The sequence below is a fragment of the Cupressus sempervirens genome, chromosome 4, assembly GCF_028749045.1.
Source record: "Cupressus sempervirens isolate cs-2001-9-10 chromosome 4, ASM2874904v1, whole genome shotgun sequence".
Lineage (NCBI taxonomy): Eukaryota > Viridiplantae > Streptophyta > Pinopsida > Cupressales > Cupressaceae > Cupressus > Cupressus sempervirens.
The window spans coordinates 144,107,096-144,131,459 of record NC_143121.1 but is presented as its reverse complement, the minus strand read 5'-3'; the positions used below and the strand labels follow the sequence as shown (position 1 = coordinate 144,131,459).

At 35.7% G+C, this 24,364-nt stretch overlaps 1 protein-coding gene across 1 annotated transcript; it reads right to left on the bottom strand.

Moving 5' to 3' along the window:
- Window positions 1–18,075: 18,075 nt before the first annotated feature.
- LOC149560356 (small ribosomal subunit protein uS7) lies at window positions 18,076–23,387 on the bottom strand. Its single transcript, XM_089824651.1, has 4 exons — window positions 23,205–23,387; window positions 18,816–19,087; window positions 18,510–18,713; window positions 18,076–18,385 (listed from the first exon to the last, which is right to left on the bottom strand). Exons 1-4 carry the CDS (start codon window positions 23,268–23,270, stop codon window positions 18,331–18,333), a joined length of 597 nt encoding a protein of 198 aa, XP_089680777.1. The 5' UTR covers window positions 23,271–23,387; the 3' UTR covers window positions 18,076–18,330.
- Window positions 23,388–24,364: the final 977 nt, after the last annotated feature.

Here is a 24,364-nt window from a genome sequence, read left to right as displayed (position 1 = left end):
TGCTTAATGGAGGATAATCCACATTTGGTGGACATGTGCCTGGTTGTATGACTTGTCATGTTGTTGATTCTTATGCATTCTAGAAGCATTCCAGAGGCCTTTGTATACAAGCACTCCTACTATACTTTTACATTGAATTGAATAGCAATAAATTAATTGTGGATATTGTTATTCTGATCATACCTTGTCAGTCTACTGTTGTGCTTGCGTTTGAGTTCCTTGATCTTGGGTGAATTTTTCCCTAAGGCAAATTCTTACATGGTATCAGAGCTTGGAGAATTTCTCTTCACATAGTCGTTCGAGACCATCTTATTGCTTCAGCACCTCAACCCAAATCTAGAGTATCACAGTCATTGGTAGCGTCTAAAGCCAAAAGGGAACTCACCATTGCATCCAAAACATTGATTCGATGAAAATTAGCTATAAATCTGCCTACCCTAGGCCAAAGTCAATTTTGAGGCAATTTTTTTTGCAAATCGACAACTGAAGGCTTGATTTGCAAATTCGGGTATGATCTATAAGATCTGCAATTTAATTTAATTCAGATTTGTTATTTAATTTTCTCTATATTTTTGTTAGTATTTTCCTACAATTTATGGAATATTTTCAAAAAAAATTAGGCTAGGTCAGCTTGCAGAGAATTTTTTTTGTATAGGTACTAGGCAGTGACACCCCGGCCCTGCACCTTGCACAGAATATTTGGTTTAATTAGTGGATAAATCTAGCAACTGAATCCAATATACCAGCATATTCCTTTATTTACAGTGAAGGGGATCCAAATTTTGGCAGACCAAGCCCAAACTCCGATGGTCTTTGTTGATTTACATTCGGCAACTGTTCTTTTTAAACAAGGCTAAGCCTTGTATTCCCACCAATGTGGGATTAAAAATTGAACCACGCACTAGAATCAGTCAGTTGGCAACAAAATCCAAACTCTAGCCTGCCACAATCTAAACTTCGGTCCGCTGCTACATTTATTCCTTCCCCGCTATTGTTTAAAGTTTTTTCAACGCACGTAGTTCATTTACGGCACTCTGCAACCCACGGCCAGAGAAATTCTGGTGTCCAATCCCAAACCACCACCTGGCTTCATTTGCATCCATGTCAATAGTCCCCTCCATGGCAGTGAAGCCTCCACATCAGACTGTACAACATCTAGCTCCGAGATATGCATTGACAAACAAGCCAACTGGAAGACACGTCGACTGCCCTATACAAGCCAGTTGTACTTGCCACATCAAACTAAACACACTAGCTACCACCTAAGCATATGGCATCTACATGTCAAAGTGATCATACTAGTCTGTACAGTACAATGCTGACATCATCAACTGACATCATCGGTCACATCATCCAAGGAGGCTTTTTTTGCTAACATCAACATTTCACAGTATTAAATTTGATGGTCGTTTGGCCATCATTCCCAGGAATTTTTGAACTACTACAACAGTTGTTTGACCATCAAATATAAGCTCACAAGACCCCTCTCCAGATATAGTTTGATTTGATTATCCAACTTTAGAAGGCCATAACTCAGTCATCTAGACTCCAAATCAAGTCTGATTTTTTTTATTTTGGATAGAATTTCCTGAACTTTTCAGTGGTAGTGTTCTTTTCTAGTTTTGGTGCATGAATTTTTTAGAAATTGCATCTTTTGGCAACTTCACTTGTCCAATCTTATATTTTGCAACTTAAAACGCTCCGTATGGGCTCATCTGGAAACATTTTCAGGTACTTTTTTTGAAAATGCATTATTTTTTGTCTACTTTCCAGTTATGCAATCAAATTATAGGATTGTGTGGACAGAAATATCACTTTCAACATTAGGGCCTTTTCTACATTGTATTGCTTTGATTACTTTTCAAAATTGTTGTACATCTGAGCTACAGGTGTCAGATTTCAGCCTCAAAAGGAAATTGTATACAGTAAAATTAGATGACCACTTAGTACATTTTGACAAGTGGCCTCTTGTACATGCACTACCTCTAACGCATTGAATCATACATTAGGGAGGTTGATTCATTTTTCTTGCATCTTTGGGGGTTCCTTGATTAGTTCATCATAGAAGAGGAAGATTTAATTATCTTGACACCAGACAACTATCAGGAATGGAGTCAATTGGTTATCACATATCTTAGTCAACATAATGCACTGCCATATGCGAAAGGACTTTCATACGATGGTGACACATTTTCCCTCATTTGTTGTACACTCTTTCTCTTTATGGATATGGAGGTTATGGATTCACTTGATGACATGAATTCAACTGATCCATATGATTTTTGGATCCATCTTTGGGCACTTTATGGAGATCCACACATTCCACCATTCCCAAAAGATCTTTTAGCTCTAGTTGCAGATGCATCCTCTCCAAATGAGATCACACTTCCAAATGCTCCTATTGCTACTCCTAATCTAGTTCCAGCCACAGATGCTTCAGATTCAGTGCAGTAGGAAAAACTATGTCTTCCTACTTTAGCTTCATGGGACAACTTCCTACCAGACATTATAGGTTTTTTTGTGGAGTCTCACATTGAAGATGTGGGAGACATCATCGATGACATTCATCTTCTCTTTGTTGAGGTAAACCCTTCATCCATTTCCATAGTGATAGATCCAGCACAACAGGGTACACCTTGTCTTCTAGCTCTAGCATCAGTGGATGACTTCTTGGCAAACATTTCAAGTTTGTTTGTGGAGTCCCACATAGTAGATTTGGGAGACGTCTTTAATGATCTACATCTTCTCTTTGATGTGGTAGATCCTTCTTCAGTTGTTGCAGGGGCTCACTTTGACCCTCATGTCCATTCTCTACATGATCAGTCTTCATAGATTGATGTGATTGTGGATCCTTATGTACAGCAATTGCAGGAGGTCTCTTTATCATTTGAGGAGACACTTTGTTCTTTGGGACATGTTTTACATACATCCTTGCTAGATTTGCACTTCTTCTCAGAAGTATTGTAAGGATCCACCATCAGTATCAACACAGGGATAGTTGAGCAGGTTTCAGAGGTACCATTTATCATCGTGATTCTTTCTACACATAGTGGGAGCATCTCACTTGTACCTTTGCCATTATTTCTTCCAAAGGGGAGGAACATTATTCAGCACTCATGGACCAGCTTCTTCCTTGGAGCAACTATCACTGATCAACACTCTTCATTGGGCGAGGGGGGACTACCTTGTCTCTCTTCCTCTTCTTTCTTATGTGGGGACTTTTTCCTCTTATGGGGTTTTGTCCTTCTCATTTTTCTTTATTGTATATACTTGATGTATGTCATAATGGGGTGTCTTGATTACTCCATCCATCCATGCATCTTTTTTTTCATCTCTCTTTTTGGGGGAGGTTTTTTCCCATGAGGTTTTCCCTCTTTCTCCATTTTATGAGAGATTGCATTTTATTATGTACATGGGTACCTAACATGGCCTAGTAGTCGGGACCCATCATGCATTTTCATCCTAGCTTTCGTAAGCTTAAGTGCATTCCCCTAAGTTGCACTTAAGGGGGGGTGTTCATGTAAATAAGTGTTTACTATTTACACTTTACTTAAGTTTACTTAGGTTAATGCATTATTTTATTATTTATTGGTGAGGCACTTAGGAGTTTGTGTACTTTTATGAGTTGTCATGTTGACAACACAGAAGTAAGCAACTCTAGTTTAGCACATGGTGTCTATGACGCTAGAGTTTGCATAATTAACTGAGTTTTCATGTAGACCACAATTATTCGCACTCCTATTTTAGTACATGGTGTCTACAAAATTATTTTACATGCTACATCTTTTTAGGCTTATCCTTTCATCATCACACTTGCTTATGTGCTTAATGGAGGATAATCCACATCTGGTGGACATGTGCCTGGTTGTATGACTTGTCATGTTGTTGATTCTTATGCATTCTAGAAGCATTCCAAAGGCCTTTATATACAGATACTCCTAGTGTACTTTTATATTGAATTGAATAGCAATAAATCAATTGTGGATATTGTTATTCTAATCATACCTTGTTGGTCTACTGTTGTGCTTGTGTTTGAGTTTCTTGATCTTGGGTGAATTTTTCCCTAAGGAAAATACTTATAGATTTGATATCATTAGTAGAGGAGTAGCTAAGATAGTGAATTTGGAAGTTGAGAAGAGCTAGTGGTTGCGGTTTAGAAACATGAGATTGCTTGGTGACTTGTGAGCACAAGTTGAGATCTTTGAGTTTTCTACCAGATTGTTGTTATGTTACAGATCTAGGCTAACTAGGATTTGAGTTGGATCATGAGGTATCTTGTTGAACTATTGTAATTTCTTTGTATTTGGCCATAACCAGTAAGGCCTTATAGCCTAGCACATTTCTTGTAATCAATTATTTTTACAAATAAAGAGTTGTAAATTGGTATCAAATCTTGCATTGTTGTATTGTTTTCCACTGTGTAGTTATTTGTTGGGGGCTAGGACATCTCCTTTGGAGATTCTCCTACCTTTCACTGCATCAAAAATTAATGAAATTCATAGAGGTTGTAAGAAGTGTAGAAAAGAGGTCAATCACCATATCACTACTTTGAATTTTGAAGACAAAAAATAAAAGATAAAGTGCATGTCCAAGTTGGCATTAAGCAATTAGTTGGAAGTATGAACGGTGTAAAATTTGAATGTAGGATAGCTTATGAAGTACTAAAAGGATTGTGTTCATGATGTTTTAATGCCATTAATGTCACGCTTTGATTTGCAGAAAAGAGATAAAAGGTAAAGAGAATGAGAATTTTATCACCAATTGCAAAGTGTTTCAAATTACAAATTAAAATTGAGTTGCAAATAAAATCCTTACAGATAGAGTTTGGTAATATTGTGATAAATTGAAACAATGGTGCAAAAGGAGGGAGAATTGATTGCACAGGTTCAAATTGAAGAAGCTACAACAAGTTCTTCAAATGGAAAAATTCTTAGCCATTTTGTTGATGAATGGTTACATTTCCTGCCAGGTTCATCCAATCTTCAATCTATGAATGATCATGCTTTTAGAGATCCATATAGTTTTTGTAGAGATGCAAAGTTGTCAGACAAAAATGGGAATGAATTATTTTGGTTATTCTATAATAATAGATTGAGTAAGCTCCCTGTATTGAACCTTTGGAATAGAAATTTGGGAAAATTGATTGTGCTTGAGGTCTTTTTTGATGTTGATTTGTTGAAGGCATTGATCAAAACATACAATCTTGTTAGTCATGCATTCCATAAAAAGGACAAAACGATACTATGTGCGCTAGATAAGGAGACTTTTATTGAATTTTTCAACTTAGGGGGACCTATGTCATTTCCTATTGACTTAGAAACATTTAACAAGAATTTAAAGAATCACAAGAATTTCTACACTTGCAGGGCCATGTTGAGACATATTCCAAAATTAAAGAAGGAACAAGGAGACATACCAAAGAAACTAGGAGATTTCGTTCCTCTAGGGCATTTCCAAAGATATCTTCATAATATAGTTTTTGGTTTGAAAAAAGTCGTTCAAATGGGATTATGGATGTTTCTCGTGGACTCTATGCCGTGACACTAAATATTCAAGATCCACATACCAACATTAGGTATGACTATGTCACCTACATAGAAAATCGCATTCATGATGAGATTATTTCAGCTCGTGAAGAAAAATTGGAGAATTTCAAATTTCATCATTATTCTCTGCTAATGCATTTTATTTTGTACAAGAACATGGGATACATTGATCCAAGTTTGATTGAAAGTATATAAGGATTTGGAGAGAATTTGCTTGTACAATGATGGAGTACGGTATGGCAAAGATTCTACCCTTATTCAAATACTATTTCATTTTACAATGATTTTGTTTACCTTGTTTTAAATATGTTGGGGGCCTTAGTAGAAAGGGTTCCTAGAAATGTTAGGAAACTACTTAAACCCTCTAAGTATTTCAATGAAGGAAAACAATTAGGGTATGAATGGGGAAGTGTCTTTCTATTTGAAAATTACATAGTTATTAGGGTTTTTGGGTGCCCTTAGCCACCACATATCCTCCCTAGATTTGTTCCAAAAAGGTTAGGAATTGTTGAATTCTTCTGGCAACATAGGGAGTACTTGGTCTATAATGTCAGGAAGGAGACATTCTTGTGTAGATGGTCCAAGTATGGGGATTTTGAAATTGGTAAGAATGTGATTGAGGAGACTGGTGTATTTCTCAGAAATTATAAATTGCCAATTACCCCTACAAGAACATATGATCCTTTTGATGTTGTTAGGAATGCTTTGAAGCAAATGAGGGGATATAACCTACCATTGAGCAAAAGATATTGGGAAAAGGATGTCATTGCAGATTTTTTGGATGAGAATATATGTAGAGATAGGACAATAAAGTTGAGAGAGATAATGGGTTTTCAGGAAGAAATGAAAAGAATTGACCCATCTTTTAAGGGAATCTATCATGAAGAAGCATACTGGCCTAGATTTGATACATGCATTAGAAATTATGATGAAATTATAACCCAAGCCCCTAATGAAATAAAGAACATAGTAGATCCTAAATCTCCTGAGCCTGATATTATAATAGAAGTAGATGATGATGATGAGGAATAGCCTGAAAGCTCAACATGGGCTCAAAGAGAAAAGAAGATGATTGAGATTCCTCAAAAGGCAATGGAGAAAGGTTTGCAAATTATGCCAAGGAGTAGCCAATGCTTTAATGATGCAAGGCGAAGATTCTTGATGGCACAGGCTAGTGAGGATGAGCATAGGGCAAAGAAATTAGAATTAAAAGGCTAGGATGATAGATGACAGAGTTATAGAAGCCAGAGAGTTTATGAAAGATGACAATTGCATAAAGACAATAGAATTTAAAAGCTTCCTTTTCAATTAAAGAAAAGTGAATTGTCATTATAGTTAAAACCAGGTGACTCCAATGAAAAGGTAGCAGAAATGCTTTGAAGACTATAGGAGTATGATCCTGAAAGTGAAACCCTAATTGTGGAAGAAGCAAGAGAAATGATAAAGAGAAGTGGCATGATTATATTCCCAGGATGGGAAATCAACTCGCCATTCCTGCTGGACCAAATGAGAAGACAAGAGAAGACAATTTCTTTTGAGGATGTGAATCAGCAAGGAGAATTAATAGGATTTTTCTCTAGTGTTTTGGTGTTTGGGTAATACTTTACCATTGATAAGTCTCAAGTTCTAGTTCTAGTTACAACATTGATGCTCAGACTATGGTATATGGAGCTTGGCTCCAAAAAATGAAAAGCCAACCTTCGTGGAAATTAAAGATTCCTCTAGTCGGAATGTAATATTCTAGAATGTTTATTCCACATCAAGTAGTCAAATCTATGGGTTGTTGACTTCAGCATCAAATCTAGGAAAGAATAGAATTGATGTATTGGAGGAACACTTATATGCAGCCTTTGATACGTATGTGGATTCAAGGAAATGCTATAAGGAGGAAATGAAAAAGACATGTCTTAGAGCAGAGAAAACTCCTGCTGGAAAATGAGATAAAAACATTAAAAGATATTGCTAGGCATATTGTTGAGGTAGAAGATAAAAGTGTACAAACATATGAGTATGCAACAAATGCAGGTGATGAAGCAAGCTAGCCTATGGTCACTGATGAGGAAGAGCTAGAATCAAGCAAAGAGATAGAAATTAGAACACTGCAAAATTTGTTGATTCATAAGATAAGCTCTCTGAAACATTCCTTGCAAAATGTACACAATAGCTATATTATTTTGCAAGGAGCTGAATATCAGTGTTGTAAAGCAATTTCATTGTTATCTCCTTTATTCACAACAATCTTATACCATGTTGACACAAAAGAAAGATTTACCCAAGGGGATAATTTGTTAGAATCTGAAAAGATTAATAACCCAGAAAACTAGTGCAAAGAGTAAATATCTAAACTATGAATGCAAATGATACAAAATCAAAATAGCATCATAGAGTTAGTCTCCAAGAGAGTAATGCAAATGCTGGAAGCAAAATAGCATTAAGAGGATGCAAAAACAAGAGATGCAAATACAAGCCAGGTAGCATGCTTATACAGGCTAAGAAGAGGGAGGAGGTGGCAACACCAACCAATGAGGAGCAACCATCTATCGGACTAAAGATAGCAAAGTATCTTCCCAAGATAGCTAATGGATGCTCACATGTAGGAAGGTGACACCTCACAACCATTCACCTAATAAGACATGCTTTATTAACCTAAGCGAGATTATTAAAAGTGTAGGAAAAACCTATCAAAATAGGAAAAATAAAAAAACTACACTAACACCTCCCTATAAGCGAAGCTTAGGTGGATGTAGAAATGGGTCTCGGCAAGTCAAGCCTGATGAGGTACCCATGTACATAAAATTCCCCCAAAAGAGAGAGAAAATAGACTCCCCAAAGAAAATTAGGACTCCAAGTGAGAGGAAGAGGCCCCCCCAAAAGATGAAGCATCCCGCACCTCCAGCAAAGCTTGCAAATTTTGTCCGGTTGATCCACTTACATCAAACAAGTTTTCTTCCCTTAGGAAAAGGGACAAGATCCCAAGTGTGGTTCCTCATCAAGGAACTATACTCTTCCTGCATAGTTGTATCCCACTCAGAAATACCATAAGCCTCATGAAAGGACTGTGGATTTGAGGCAGTAGCAATGAAGATATGTAGAGCATCTTGGAATTGTAAACGAGTCTGCTTGGTGTCTGATGGATCCCCAACCCAATCACCTGCAAACTGCAAGGTCTGTCTAGCCCGAAGTGGACCAAAAGATGGAGAATCTAGAGGAGAATCATCAACCTGTGAATAATGACTAGGAGAGGAAGGAGGTGAGTCCTCTGAATCACTCTCTGCATCAAAAGTGGAGGTAGAAGACTGCTCAAGTGAATCTGACCCATCATGTATTCCAAGTGACTCCAATGTCAAAGTAGAAGGCAACCCTATGACCATGCTCTGTTGGTTAAGCTGATGCAAGTAGTGGAAGTTAAGATGGCCAAACTGCTCATGCCATAATCTGCTCACATCATTAGATTGAATGAGTGAAACAGTCAAAGGAGGATCAGGAACAAAGTGAGAAAACATAAAGAGTCGTGACTGATAATCTGCTCTCCCAACTGCAACTGTAGAATCATTGTGCAACTCACATATCTCCACTGAATCAGGAGTGAACTCAACCCGCTTGCCTGAACCTGTGTGAGTGATCTGGTATACCGATAGGAGATTAGTTGACAATGAGGGTACACAAGGAACATCATGGAATGTGCCAACCCCCACATCAACAGACCCTCTCCCACACACCTCAACAGGAGTGTTATCACCCATCAAAATAGAAGGCATAGTACACGGCTCCAAGAATGCAAGCTCTTCCTTAGATGAAGCCATGTGGTGTGAAGCACCCGAATCAAGAACCCAAGTGGATGGTGAGGAAGCAACTGCAAAAAGGGCCTTGCCCTTTCCTTTCCCCTTGATGTTTTCTTTTTCTTTGTTAGACCCTTCATTAGAACTTTGTTTGATAGACTCAGGAACACTGATATTATTCTTCTCAAGAATGTATGTCAAGTGATCAAGTTTTTTCTGCAAACATTTATGTTCATCATGACCAGGTCTTTTACAATAGGCACATTTGACCTTTTCTTTCTTAGGCTTATTGCCCTTGGAAGATGGTGTATCAATAGTTATTTTTGAAGAAATCGATATCTGATCCTTCTTCTCCTCGCTATTCTTTTGTTTCTTATCCTTACTATTGTTGTTACTACTTTGTCCCTGTTGTTCTTTTGTGCCTTGGTTGGCAGCCAAGGCATGTGACTTAGAGAACTTAAGAATGCCCATCTGGATTAGCTTGTCCTGTTCTCGAGTGAGATTGACAGCAAAATCATCTAAAGATGGCATGGTGAATTGAGTACCAAGTGCACCCTTAGTAGCATAGAAGGTAGAGACAAACACGGAATATTCTGAACTTAGCTTAGAGAGAATACTAAGAATCAGTTGTTCATCTTTCTTTTCAATTCCACATTGTTTTAACTGTAGCCTTAGTGATTTCAATTTGGTGAAGAAATCTTGGATTGTGTTGAAATTGCCTGGACTCAAACTAATTAATTCATTTTCCAACATTTGACCTCTCATTGAATCTTGTGTGCCAAATAGTGTTTCTAGCTTTGTCCATACTTCATTTGGTGTATCCAAAGACTCAATGTGAAATAGCAAGTCAGGAGAAACAGACAAACACAATGTTCCAAATGCCTCATCACATTTGTTAAACCACTTAGGCTTATCTTCATCTTTAGCAGGTTCAGTTTCAAGTCCCATAGTTATCCTATTTAATCCAGCTTTCCTTAAGTGAATTGTCATGCGTGATTTCCACTCAAAGTAATTGTATGGAGTTAGGATGGGCATATTTGTTTGATCCATGATGAAGAAATGCAAAGAAATGCTAAAAAGAAGAGAACCCAGCCACGACAATGCCCCCCCCTTTTTACTCAATCAAAGAACCCCTCCCCAAAGAAATATGATTTGGCACTTTATTTTAGTGCATTTACAACTACCACTAGAAAGAGATACTTAGTGGTCTTGATTTCAATGCATTACAAACCCTCATGAAGAGCATATGCTAAAAGTAAAACTTGGGCACAATAATCAAGAAAACAAACAGCACCACTGCGATCTACTCGAAAAATCATGCACTTTCAAAAAAAGAATCGCCTTGATACGAGGTCGTATGAGAAAGTTATGATCCTCCGAAGTTTCCAAAACGAGAACTGTGCACAGTCACAGCTGAGAATCTGCAATTTCTGAAGAATTCATGCATGAAAATCAAAAAATAACTCCACTAGTGGATAGAGCACAAAAAAAAAGCCAAGTTCATAACAAGAATCATCAAAATCGGAGTCCGTATGAGCAAGAACAAGACATTTGAAAACTGCATTCAAATCTGCGACTGCCAACGGAGAGGGGTATGGTTGTAGCTTTGCATGCTTGATTTTGAAAAATATACAGCTTGCATGCAAAATCTAAAAGATACACAGATGGTTTTTCAGGGCTGCAAACAAAACCTAGAAAGTGTTTTTCTTGCTGATGAATAGAAGATGTTGTTGTTGTGTAAATCAGACGCTTTTAACAGTAAAAAACGGCTCCAAAAATCAGAAAATGACCCCAGCAACCAAAATATGACATGCAAATGCTAGATCAGCTTCTTAAGTCCATCAATGGCATGCTGGAACCTGCAAAACTGATTGAAAACTCCAAATATGCAAGTTGGTTGTCAGATTTGAGATTGAAACCCCAGAGAAAAACTGTTTTTGTCAAAACTTTTCTGATTCTCAGGATCATCCAAAGATGCAAGAGAAGAGCATACTTCGTTTTTCAAAAAACTACAATAAAGTTTATTTGCCCCCCCCGAATCTCTTAAATAAGGAAACTAAAATCTACTCTTGCACATAGAAAAGCTCTGATACCATGTTAGAATCTGAAAAGATTAGTAACCCAAAAAACTAGTGCAAAGAGTAAATATCTAAACTATGAATGCAAATGATACAAAATCAAAATAGCATCGTAGAGTTAGTCTCCAAGAGAGTAATGCAAATGCTGGAAGCAAAATAGCATTAAGAGGATGCAAAAACAAGAGATGCAAATACAAGCCAGGTAGCATGCTTATATAGGCTAAGAAGAGGGAGGAGGTGGCAACACCAACCAATGAGGAGCAACCATCTATCGGACTAAAGATAGCAAAGTATCTTCCCAAGATAGCTAATGGATGTTCACATGTAGGAAGGTGACACCTCACAACCATTCACCTAATAAGACATGCTTTATTAACCTAAGCGAGATTATTAAAAGTGTAGGAAAAACCTATCAAAATAGGAAAAATAAAAAACTACACTAACATAATTATCCTTATTAGAAAATCAATTCAAAAGGTTAAAGAATTAAATTCTTTCTTCTTAGGGAAATTAGTTGATCCAAAATAAAATGAAAATAATTGCTATAGGGACTTCCGGCTTTGTGCCTAGCTTGTAGATGAAAATGGAGGTGTAAAGGAGTGGCAGGAATGGTAGTCTTTTTTTGATGACATTCTAAAGCATGTGAGATTTGTTGCATATTGTAACAATGAAGTAGATATCTCAACAGTTTATGATATGATAGATTTGGTGTATAAGCTAGAATCAAAGATGGGAAAGGTAACTGCAAAATTCAAGGCCATCACAAATGCAAAATGGAATAAGTGCCTTGATGAATTGAATATGATTAGAAATGCCACTTGGCCAAACATTGAAACTGATATTGCCATCTGGGAGGTCATAGCTGGTATAAAGACCTTACTATCTGGAGATAGTGATTGAGCAGTTAGAAATCATAGTTGAATGGAAGAAGAGACAAAATAGAGAAAAGACAATGATTATGATAGGTTTTTAAAGTTGTACACATGCTCATCTTGGAGACACCTGAACAGAAATCGCCACCTGCCAGTTTTGGAATTGCTTCCTATCTTTTATCCAAGTACAAAGAATGTTTTGCAAGAGAAAGTATCTAATTTCTTTGTGTGTATTTTTTTAATCAAATTTTGACAAGTGTCATCCCATCTGTAGCTTGTATGCAATCCTTGTCTTATAAAAAGATTTCCAAAATGTGGAGTGAGGGTTCACATTCTGTTTTCTTTAGTGCTAATGCTATTTTGAGGTTGGTCCAAATTTTGTGTCAAATGTATGTTGTTTTGATTTTGTATTTCAAGAACAAAGTGATGAATGAATGAAATACTTGTCATATTATGAGTTATATTGTGTCTTGTATCAGATAAATGTATCATTCTCAAGGAGATAAATACAAAGAGGGGAATTACTAAATATCTATGTCCTAAATTTATGTCTCATTTTTCATATTATTGTTATTCTCAGACTAAATGAGCAAAGTTTGTTTCAGTTTAATGCAGCTTGGATAGGTTATATATCAATTCATTGTTGTTTTTAATTCAAGTAATTAAGTAAATGCTTCTGTGAATTGATAGGGTTTCTAATTTTATGGGAGGGATATCATAAGAATGGAATTAGGGTTAATAGCTAATAAATTTAGTTGCAAGTCAATTAAACAAATCAAAATTCGTTGATATGACTCTATGTAACAATGGATAAGGCATTGATCATCAGTTAGAATGCAAATTGAAGCAACCTTTCAATAGGACAAATCATTTTAAAATCAAATCAATACCTAAAGTTTGTAATAGGAAATTATATATTGGTCATTTACTTATTGTAATGGCTTTTGAGTTTATAGTTGGTTGTTGTAAATCAATAGTTAATTTTAATTTCAAGAAAATTAAGAGACTAAATCTTTTATAAAGGGATGTGTGGTGTGAAAATATGAAGCAGTGTTGAAATCCCTAGGTAACCCTGCCTTGGTTAGTAGAGCCTAAAGTGTAGGAAGCACGCTTGCTTCATTAGTTTGTCCAAATTTGAATGGGTTTTGTTGAAAATGGGAAGTAGCTAATCCCTAGGTATACCTTTATTTTGTATTCTAGTATTGTTTTAGATCTGTAGTTTTAAAACACCAACGTGACCAATAGAAGATTTATGCAGATACTAAGACGACTCCTAGAGAATATAAAGTGGGAGAAAAGGTTCTTGTAAAAGTAAATCCCCAATTAAGTTCAATAAAAATGCCAAGCTTGTCCCAAGAAATGTGAGACCCTTTGAAGTATTAGAAGTCATAAATCTTGTAGCTTACAGAATTGCCCTACCTCCATCCCTTGCTCGAAGACCCAAGGGTGGTGGAAATAGAACTACTCATAATACTTGAGGTGCGTAAGCTCTACTTACCAAATAGGGATGTTGCCTAGTGCAAGGTCCAATGGTACCAATATGTTGAAGAGAATGCTACCTTGGAAGATTATGATAAAATCTTCCAAAAATTTCCTCATCTTTTTCCAAGAACCTGCACTATAACTGTTATTATTAATTTGTGATTTAAATTTGAACATGATGATACGATGTTATTTGAGACTATATAATAGCTACATCTATTCATTATGGATGTGGGTGGTGGAAATAGAACTACTCATAGTACTTGAGGTGTGTAAGCTATGCTTGAAAAATCTAGGCGTTGCCTAGTGCAAGGGCTAGTGGGACCAATATGTTGAAGAGAATGCTACTTGGGAAGATTATGATACAATCTTCTAGAAAATTCCTTATCTTTTTCCAAGAACCTACACTATAGTTGATATTATTAATTTATGATTTAAATTGGAAATTGATGATATGATGTTATTTGAGACTATATAACAACTACATCTTTTCATTATGGATGTATATTTTTAGTATTTAATTACCCACTGTTGATATCTCAAGATAATCTAAAATGGTTAGTTAAATTAGTTACTCATTTTGAAGTTCATATGAATGCAAACATTGGTTAATTGTTACATTTCATGTGAAGTGGAAGATGTTGGTTAATTACCTGCCATTACTATTAATTTAGTTATTAGTTATGACAATTAATTTCATTTGAACAATGTAGAAGTATGGTTTCACCATGTTAATTCTATTACAATTAATTTAGTTATTAGTTATGACAATTAATTTCATTTGAACAATGTAGAAGTATGGTTTCACCATGTTAATTCTTCTTGCAGGAAGCACGGCAATGGGAAAAGCATTGGCAAAGAGGGAATAGGACACAAGAGCACCAACTTGCCACCAGAGCTTACTGGAGTGAATCTTAACCACCATGGTCAAGAAAAGCAAGCTAGGACAAACTAGACAACATCAAATGTCCGCTATGAGCTCATCAAATTCAAAAAAAATACATAATATATATTCACTTGAACAATAAACAAAGTAAAAAAAAATTGCTACCTTTGAATCTAAATGATCTGCAATCCTTCTTGTAATGATTTATTATAATGATACCCATGTTATTCATGCACATTTGTACATGTTACATGCATGTATGTGTACATTTAAAATATAACATATATGTAAGAATAAGCACATTTAAAATATAACACGTATGTATGTATATATGTAAATAACATGTACAAATATATGTATATAAAATAATTATTATTATAATAAATCATGCGAAGGATTTTATTATTTCCATCTTATGACAAATTAAATTAAATTAAATTAATACATGGAGTCCAGTGGACTCATCTCTTGTTCTCTTTATTTCACTCATCTTGATTGGGCTCATATTATTGTGTATCCGAGCACCATTCTATGGAAGAACATATCTCAACCGCTAAGAGGTTGCTTCTCAAAATCGCATCTACATTCTACACCCTCATTATGCAATATTTACTGACCAGTATATTTTCTTACATTCTTGGCGACTTTTGATATTGGAGCTCTAGCACCACAATTTATTGTGTCTCAAACTCAGCCGGCTGTAATCTAGAATGCTCATAACGCTCGTATTGAAATTATGTCTATTTGATTTTCTTGCTTTCGAGCTTTGCAATATTCTATTGAGATTTACAAATGTACTTTATGGAAGTTTTGCTAGATAAAAGCCATGTATACAGCCAATATTTCGATTTTAAATTCAATCGGCCCTATAGGAGCCAAAGCCTGATATAAATTAACATGATCAAGATTGAATTAATTTTTGCGTACACAGACATTACAGACCTGTATGTCTTTGAGACTAAGCGACTAGCCTCTCAGCAGTGCATCATTTAATTCTTTATTCTATATTCTTTATTCTTTGAAAAGAACCGTGAATTCTTCTCATAATTACATTTTTAAAAACCCCTTAAAGGAGCATGTACACCAATGATCATCGAGGATAGTCGAGCAATGCTGAGATAAAGGGTGTAATCTACCGAACCATGTACTGCAGAATTTGAGGATTATATTGGTAATAAATTAAAAGAAGAAAAATAAAGCTAAGTTGTGAAACTATAAACCTAGTCAACTCGTGGTGGTTAGTTGAATAATGTCTTGTTTGTCAAGACGAGCCGTGGGGTATCGGGCACACAGTGTCCATGCAAATTCCGAGATAAGGGTAAGTTTAGTGCCAAATGATGATGCTGTGATCACTAGAGTTCAAGATAACTCCCAGTCAGATTGATAGGATGATTGGAAGGATTCCAAGGTCTAGCCAATTAGGTGGTTGACACTCTTTAACACCTAGATGCTCAAGTGGCAAGACAAGATGGTGTTTCTTGTGAGAGGGGATACACTAGGACTGTAGTTGGGTGGTTAAGCCTCTATCAATGCGAGACACTTCTAAATCCATTTTGGATTTACTCATTCAATTCAAGTCCATAATATTTTTGCCTCACAATCAATGTATATACGAAGTATATGAAAGCTCAAGTGCTCAGACAACCTATCATGATCAAGGTATCATGCAATGTAAGAAATTATGAATTCGATTTATAGACAAATAATCCCGTAGGCAGTTACATGCCCAGATTCCGAGTCTGTGTCCTAGGTTAAGACTCTTTTTGTTTTTAAGAAATAGGTATGTTATGATGGTGCAAATGTGGTGAAACAAGATGGGAAAGGGTTTGAATTATGGAATCCGGTGAACGCAATAAAGTAGGTGCAGGTGCTGTGCCAAAATAAAAAATCAAATGTTTGAAAAAAGAGACCAAAATGTTTATGTTTTCAAAGATCCTATGGTTGCTCCTTGATGAAATTCTCTTCTGCGTGCAAACTCCACCCCAGGTAGCATGCCAGCCATCATTAGAATTTTTAGTCTCTATCATTTACATCAATACCTCTAAATCTGCAATGATTACCATTAAAATACCAATAGATTTTCTCAATTTGAACCGTCTATGTAGGCTTAAAAGCAGCGATTGATCACCCCCTTCATTCAGATCCTAGCAGACACTACTTAAAACACCAAAATGTCCTAATGAATGAACATAAATCCTACATTCTAGCATACCAATAGTCGTATGAAAGACAGCTAAAAGTCTGAACAGATTGAACAAGAATGAGTTTCAGAACAAAAAAATCATTATATAGAGAGGTGTTATTTGGTTTGGGCATAGGAAGTGGGCTACTGTTAAGTGTTTCTTGTGCTAAACAAATAAATAATGTCACTAAACAAATAAATAATGTCACTATGGGGCCCTCTGCTTCTACTACTTCCAGGATAGTGGACAGAAGCTGATTCACAGTTGAGTCAAACGAAGTCATGTTCAACATTGGAAGCTTTGAGGAAGGATCCAGGAGGGTATATATCTCCCTATATTTATTGCATGTTTGTCATTCTCTGGTCAAATTTTGCAATGGAAATTTGTTTCACTTTGACCATTGCAAGGGTTTTACCTGGGTGTACTGTCCTCCACACTTAAAACAGTTCTTGAAGATTTGGATGCACCACATTGCTCCTTATCACATACTAACATGGGTGGTTTATTTGAATCGAGAGATTTGTATGAAAGAGCTGCAAGTGCACTCAGGAGATTTGTTCACTAAGTTTATTGTTTAAACAACATCATTCTCAGGGTGATTGGGGACAAGCATGGGGTCGAGTCAAATCACAGAAGATCGCTCAACAGAAAGTGAGAAAACTTATAAAATAAACAAAACGTTATGTCTGAATTGTTGAATAACTCAGAATATTGAATGTATTTATGGACATGATAGGTGACGAATGCAAATGAATGCTCCCATCAAATCACTTATAGATATTATCCAGATTGGTAGATCAGATTTGATTTGAGATCCAGTTTGTCAATCCAGATTTCTCACCTTTATTGCAAACCAAATGATTGCAGTGGGACTGAGCACTTTGCTTTCTTGAATATATTAGATTTACTGTAAGATACTCAATCCATCAATCCAGAATGTACTGCAGACCGACTCTAAATACAACTAGTTGTTTTAAGCGTCCAACAGATTTTGGAAGAAATGCCCACTTATAATAGCCTATTGGCTAACAACCAAACGCATCAAATCTGAAGCAAACCACCAAACTTCAGCGTTGCGATCCGACATAAAAATTTACCATTTACAACTAGATAACAGTGGACTGAATCTTCCAATCACTTAGGTAACCATAATATGCCTCACAAACAGGTACATCCAAAACACCACAACAGCAAATGCAAGATTCCTATTTTCCATTACAAAATTGAACTACAGCACAAAAACAAAAACTTGGATAAACATAATTTTAGAATTACTAGGCCTTCTGGAGATTAAAATATCCTTCTGATCCAGCAAAACTTCCACAAAATGTTCAAGTGGCAAAAGCTGAAATCGTTTAAATCTGTTAATTTCTTATATTCAATCCTGCTACTATTAGAAGTTTATAACTTAAGTTGAAATCACTGATACAAACATGAATGGCATACAATCAGGAATAAATTTAGTGAAGATCACTTCCAAAAAATCCAACATGCATGGAACTGATCAACGATTTGCCTTAGCAACACGTTCAATCTCATCTTTCTTCTTAATTGCATAGCTGCAAAGAGGAAAAATTTAAAATCGAATCAACCCATCAACTCATCACTGCAAATATGAAAAAATAGCAGCAAACCTATGTACTACCTACATCAAAACAATCATTCAAAGCGAAAAGAAAAGACCTGTTTGATGATCCCTTGGCAGCATTGATGAGCTCATCAGCAAGACACTCAGCAATTGTTTTAATATTTCGGAATGCACTTTCCCGGGCACCAGTGGTAAGCAGATATATTGCCTGATTGACACGCCTCAGGGGAGATATATCAACTGCTTGTCGTCTTACAACTCCCGCAGAACCAATTCGAGTTGCATCTTCTCTTGGACCACTGTTAAGCTTACAGAGATTTAAATAAGAAACTACCAGCAGGACTGTACATAAAAAGAAACATGTTCAAAATAGATTCTGATTGTTAGTAGATTAGATTTACCTGTTGATGATAGCATCAACAATGACCTGAATTGGGTTCTGATCAGTAAGCAGATGAATAATTTCCATGGCATGCTTTACTATCCGCACAGCCATCAACTTCTTTCCATTATTGCGCCCGTGCATCATCAGAGAATTTGTCAACCGCTCAACAATAGGGCATTGAGCCTTTCGGAATCGTTTAACTGAATATCGTCCAGCAGTATGGGGAACAAACGTTGCATGCTTTCGTGCTGAAACAGCTATGTAATCTTGTAGAGAAAAGTCACTAACCTGCAATTTGAAATACACATAACTCTCAGCTCTTCTAATCCAAAAAATAATGAACATGGTAACAATCAGTTTTAGGTTTCACTGTTCAGGTATTGGTTCGCCACTAAGGACAAGACTACACATATCAGAACGAATAAGGATATGGGAAGAATGATGCTCATTACAGATATTTCAGTTTCCAAAGACCCCAGGGCAAATTATGGTATCCATGCATTGATACAAATATCAAAAAGTAAGTTTGCAGTTAAGTTTTGTTTGAACGTCAAAATGTTCAAAAATATAGCAAAACCATCCCGCCGCCATAATTTAAGACTTAAAATAGCAATTCTGGTGATAATGCTCTAACATAAACTCTCAGGCCTCAAGTCCATGAGTTTTGTCTCTATGAGCCAGGATTATGCTGACTAAAAGTACTTTTGTTGGAAAGTTCGGAACATACACAGAAGGCTAATAATAAGGCAATAAATTATATTACTCGTGAAAGTTTTTTCATTCCGTAGAAATACAACTTGCCATCATAATAGACAGTAAAGAGGTGGAGCTAGAATCCTTAGATCACAGCATGAGTAGTCAGAGCATGTTTGGTTTGATGACACAAGCATCAGCATAAATTAGTACCATTGAGAAAATTGGATGAGCTCTCATTATCTATTAAAAACATATCCCAACATATTTGAAATAGTATCATTTCATGGTGACAGGAAAGATATACACACTCAGAGAATACAGGAAACTGAGAGAAAAGATCTTCATGTGCTCTCTGCCAGATGTGCTTAGGCTCCATAGATGAATTAACAGATCATTTATCTATTTCAGAATTGACAGGAAGCTAAACCTTAAACACTAGGCACTATCAGCTGAACTGGAAGCAGTTAGGAATGGTTTTTAATAATTTCTCAAAGATTAATTGGAGAAAATTCACATGCAAGCTAGAATATTTGGATTGGCTAGCCATTGCAGAGATTTTTTGTTTTCTGTTATTTGGCCAGATATATATTTAATCGTTCATATTTTAAGGTCAGGTTCACCATACAATTCAATGAATTCCCATTTTACTACTGCGCTCATTGTTTTAGGGGTCCACGATAATACTGATAGCCCTTGTCTTTAAAAAAGAAAAAGAAAATAGTTATAATATTCAGTTAAGGTATTTTATTGTCATACTGTCACTCTAAACAATGAATACTTTTGGTATGTCATCGTTTATCTCAGTAATACATTTGTGCTGCTTAGTTGTTAAAAGTATTTTCCCAATGTTTTCTACCTTATCTATTTTGACAGCAAGTTCATCCTCCATCTTTTACAAGGATTGCATAGTAGTTACAAGATCACTGAAGTGTTTAACTTTTCATTAATTGTATTCTGTTTCTTATAAATAATATACATTGAAAAATGGACAGATACAACAATAAAGGACAAGAATTGTCATATTTTCCAATTATTTGCTTCATATAGTCTTAATAAATTTCCTGTTTAGGCTAAAAATACATATATTCAGGTATGAGCTCCCTATGACATAATTTATCTTTAGTTGTATGTTATTCCTTATAATTTTATAAATAATATCTAAAGATAGATTAAAACTGCACAAAATTTACAAGAATAAATGATTTGGTTATGCTTCCTGCATAAGCCACATAAAAAGTATATATAATATGGTGTTGTCACCTCTTGCTATGGCCTCTCTTAGTGTTCATCTTTGATGATGAAAACAGCAACATGTTAAAGAAGATTGACTGTGATGAAGCTTTCGTTACTTTCATTACCATCCTCAATGAAGGTGCATGGTCATCAGAGATCAACTACGGATAATACATAGGATAGTTGCTTCAAAAATTATGTAGATGAAACAGTGAAGAATTTCGGGAATTTCTCTTTCTCTGAAAGCACACTTGTCCGTTATTCCAAATTTTAATTGAGAGTTTATCAAAATATAGGATGGTTATTTTTGGCATTATAGATCTTCAATAAGATAAAAAAATTCCAACACTAGCTATGATGTAGCTTTTAATTCTTTCAGTAAAGGTCAACAATATTGGATATACAAGGTAGAAAGAACCATTCTCAGCTGAAGTTTGATGATATCCTGCGAGAGCAGTGCTACAAGCATGATATGATGATGACGTCTTAAAAAGGGTATAACACTGTTCTGTAAAAATATTATACCAGAGATAAAGGTGTACAGCTGTGATAGAGATCTAATATTCTAAAGGGTTCTATTGTTGCTCATTCATTCAATTCTTCTGTGAAATCTTCAGTTGCTTGTGTGATATCATATTGCCAGTGAATCAGCTTGTCTATGTTTATGCTATTGATGATGTCAATTATCTCCTCAAGACTATGTGATTGTATCTTGATTTCTGATGTCATTACAGATACAAGGACAGAACATATGACTTGGCACTAAATGCAGATGGCTCAGCTCCAAATTCTAGAGCACTGCAACAGCACATTCAAAATGAGAATTCTCACCTCTTGAGTCAGTTGCATCAGATTATCTACCTATTCTTTATCGACCTGCTTTGGAAGAGCAAATGTTTACAGTCACTGGTGGTATGTATTGTAGTCTTCATATACTCTCCAGTTTGTGGTTCTGTCATCGCACATTTTGGAGCTACTCATATTTGTCTTCTTACTTGACCTGGCATCATACATGGCATTTAGTGTCAGCAGATACCTTATTGAAGGCATCATTCCCTCCTCAACAACTTCCATTTGAACGTCTTCTTGACTTTTATCCAGAACTGCATCTTCTGTCATCGGTTATGATTATGATGGCGTTGTTTTTACCTGTGTGTTGCTGATAAGATTCATCATTTCTGACTAGACTCTTCTCATGTGTTTTCAGTGTCAGTTTTATGGCTTCATTGAAGTCACCAGTTACTCAAGATGTTACTTCACTTAGTCTTTCAATGGCTGTTGAGCTATATTCTGGTCTAAGGTTCATGCCTTATAAACTACTGGAGCCATTGAAGGAATAATAAGGGTGTTCTGTAGATATCTACAGTTATATAATTTAAGTGTGTGCTGTGTATTCTAGTTACCTCAATATTTTCTGTTCGAGATATAATTTTGTGCAAAGGCTGTTTTGAGTATTTTGCCATCATTCTAATAGGGAAGTGTTCTGCTGTTCAAGTAATTCTGCTGATCAAGTGTTTGGTAGTTCATGAGTGTTGATTCAGCATTTTCAGTTTGTGATACTGTTTGTATGCCTACATGCTTGTTTCTATACTCAGTGTTGTGTTGTGTTATTGTGACAATAGGTCAAACTTATTTAAGTTTCCTTAGTCTAAAAGTGATCTATCATGTATAGTTCTGAAGTCATCTCTTGATATATTTGGGAAGTTCCTATTGAGAAATCATTCTTAAGACATTAAATGTAAAAGAGTGTTTGGTCTTCAATAAAGATACAAATTTCTGTGGGCTGGATTTTTCACCCTCAGGTGGAGGGTTTTCCCAGGATAATTATCCTGTGTTCTTATGCTTAGCATTTTTGTTATTCTATCTTCTAATATATGCTCACTCTAGTTCAAGACTCAACAATATACCGGGTAAAAAGAACCATTATCATCTGAAGTTTGATGATATGCTGCAAGGGCGGTGCTACAAACATCAAATGATCATGACACCTAAAAAGAGTAGAACACTGTTCAATAAAAATATTATAGCAAAGATAAAAGGAGTAGAAAGCAAAGTTAATTGAAGAGTCCGTATCATCACAGTTATCTGATCTATAAGAAGACAAGGAGAATAGATCCTTTATCGGAAAGCCACATGTAACACAGCAAAAGTTACTAGGAAGGAAGATTGATTCACATATTTAATGACCTGTGCGTTCAAAGGTAATGATGTGGCTAGTATAGTTTAAACAGTGTTAAGGGTTCTTCACAAGCTGTGAGAGCATATAGCAAACATATACCTTCAATCCCACAAAAGACAGTCTACATCCCAAAATGAAATGAATGGTGATAAGGTACAAAATAGATATCGAAGGCACCATTTATCATCCGCGTACAAATTCTTATATCAAAGGGAAAATTCAAGAGTATCATGTAAATAGACAGTCACCATGCAAATTTCAGGTATGTTAGTATTCAGAAGCATTTTGAATCCGTACCTCCACATCTTCGAAAGTCCAACGATTGAACAGCTTAACATCTGGTTGTGTTGAGGTCGCCTCCATAGCTGCTGCTCCGCCTCTCTACCCCTCTGCTCGTCTCTCTCCAAGAGAATATTACAGCCGAGAGATGTTACCGTATAAGAAAAACCCTAGCCCTAACCCTAACATTAGAGATAGATTAATTCTATAAAGTTTGTAAAGTTTTAAATAGTGTTGAATTCAAATTTCTTTAATATAAAAATATATATCATGATTTTAATTTCTATCATGTATGTCAAAAAAATATGACTTTCGGTTCTATTTGGTCGTTTTTCTATTTTTCAACCTTATATGACAGCTAATTTTTTTAATATCATACATATTGATGTGTTAAAATTTTATAAAACCGAAAATTTGACAATTAAATTTCTTATTAAATCGTCAAAAATATGGATAATATAATACTTTACTGATTTACTTAATAATATATATATCATTATATAAAATAAAATGTATGCAATATATGTATGCTAAAATATAGGATATTTTAATACTTATAAAAAAATGTAACATATTTTAATATATATGTTTCAGTTTTATTAATATTAATATATGTTGTGTATATTAGCAGTAATTTAGAAAATAAAATTTATGAATTTTAAAAATTTAATTTACTAATAAATAATAGTATTATGCAAATGTTTATGCATATTTTATGTTATTTATTATGTTTATATCTATTGAAGTTGATGAAAAATCAACCCACAGCTTCCAAGAATCACTTGCATGCAAACGCCTCTTATGGAAAGAGAGAAGCAAAAGCTAATCGATGTTATGGGTCGAATGGGGTCGTGGGCTAGCCCATGACCCTATTCGACCCATTGCATCGCAACATGTGTCCTTAAGAGTCCTAGGTCCTAGGACCTCTAGGGACATTGGGTAATCGATGCAATGAGTCAAATAGGGTCATCAGCTAGCCCATGACCCCATTCGACTCATTGCATCGCAACATGTGTCCCTAAGGGTCCTAAGGACATAGGGTAATTGATGCAATGGGTCAAATGGGGTCGTCGGCTAGCCCACGACCCCATTTGACCCATTGTATCACAACATTTGTCCCTAGGAACATAGAGTAATCCATCATATGGGTCGAATGGGGTCCTAGGCTAGCTCACGAC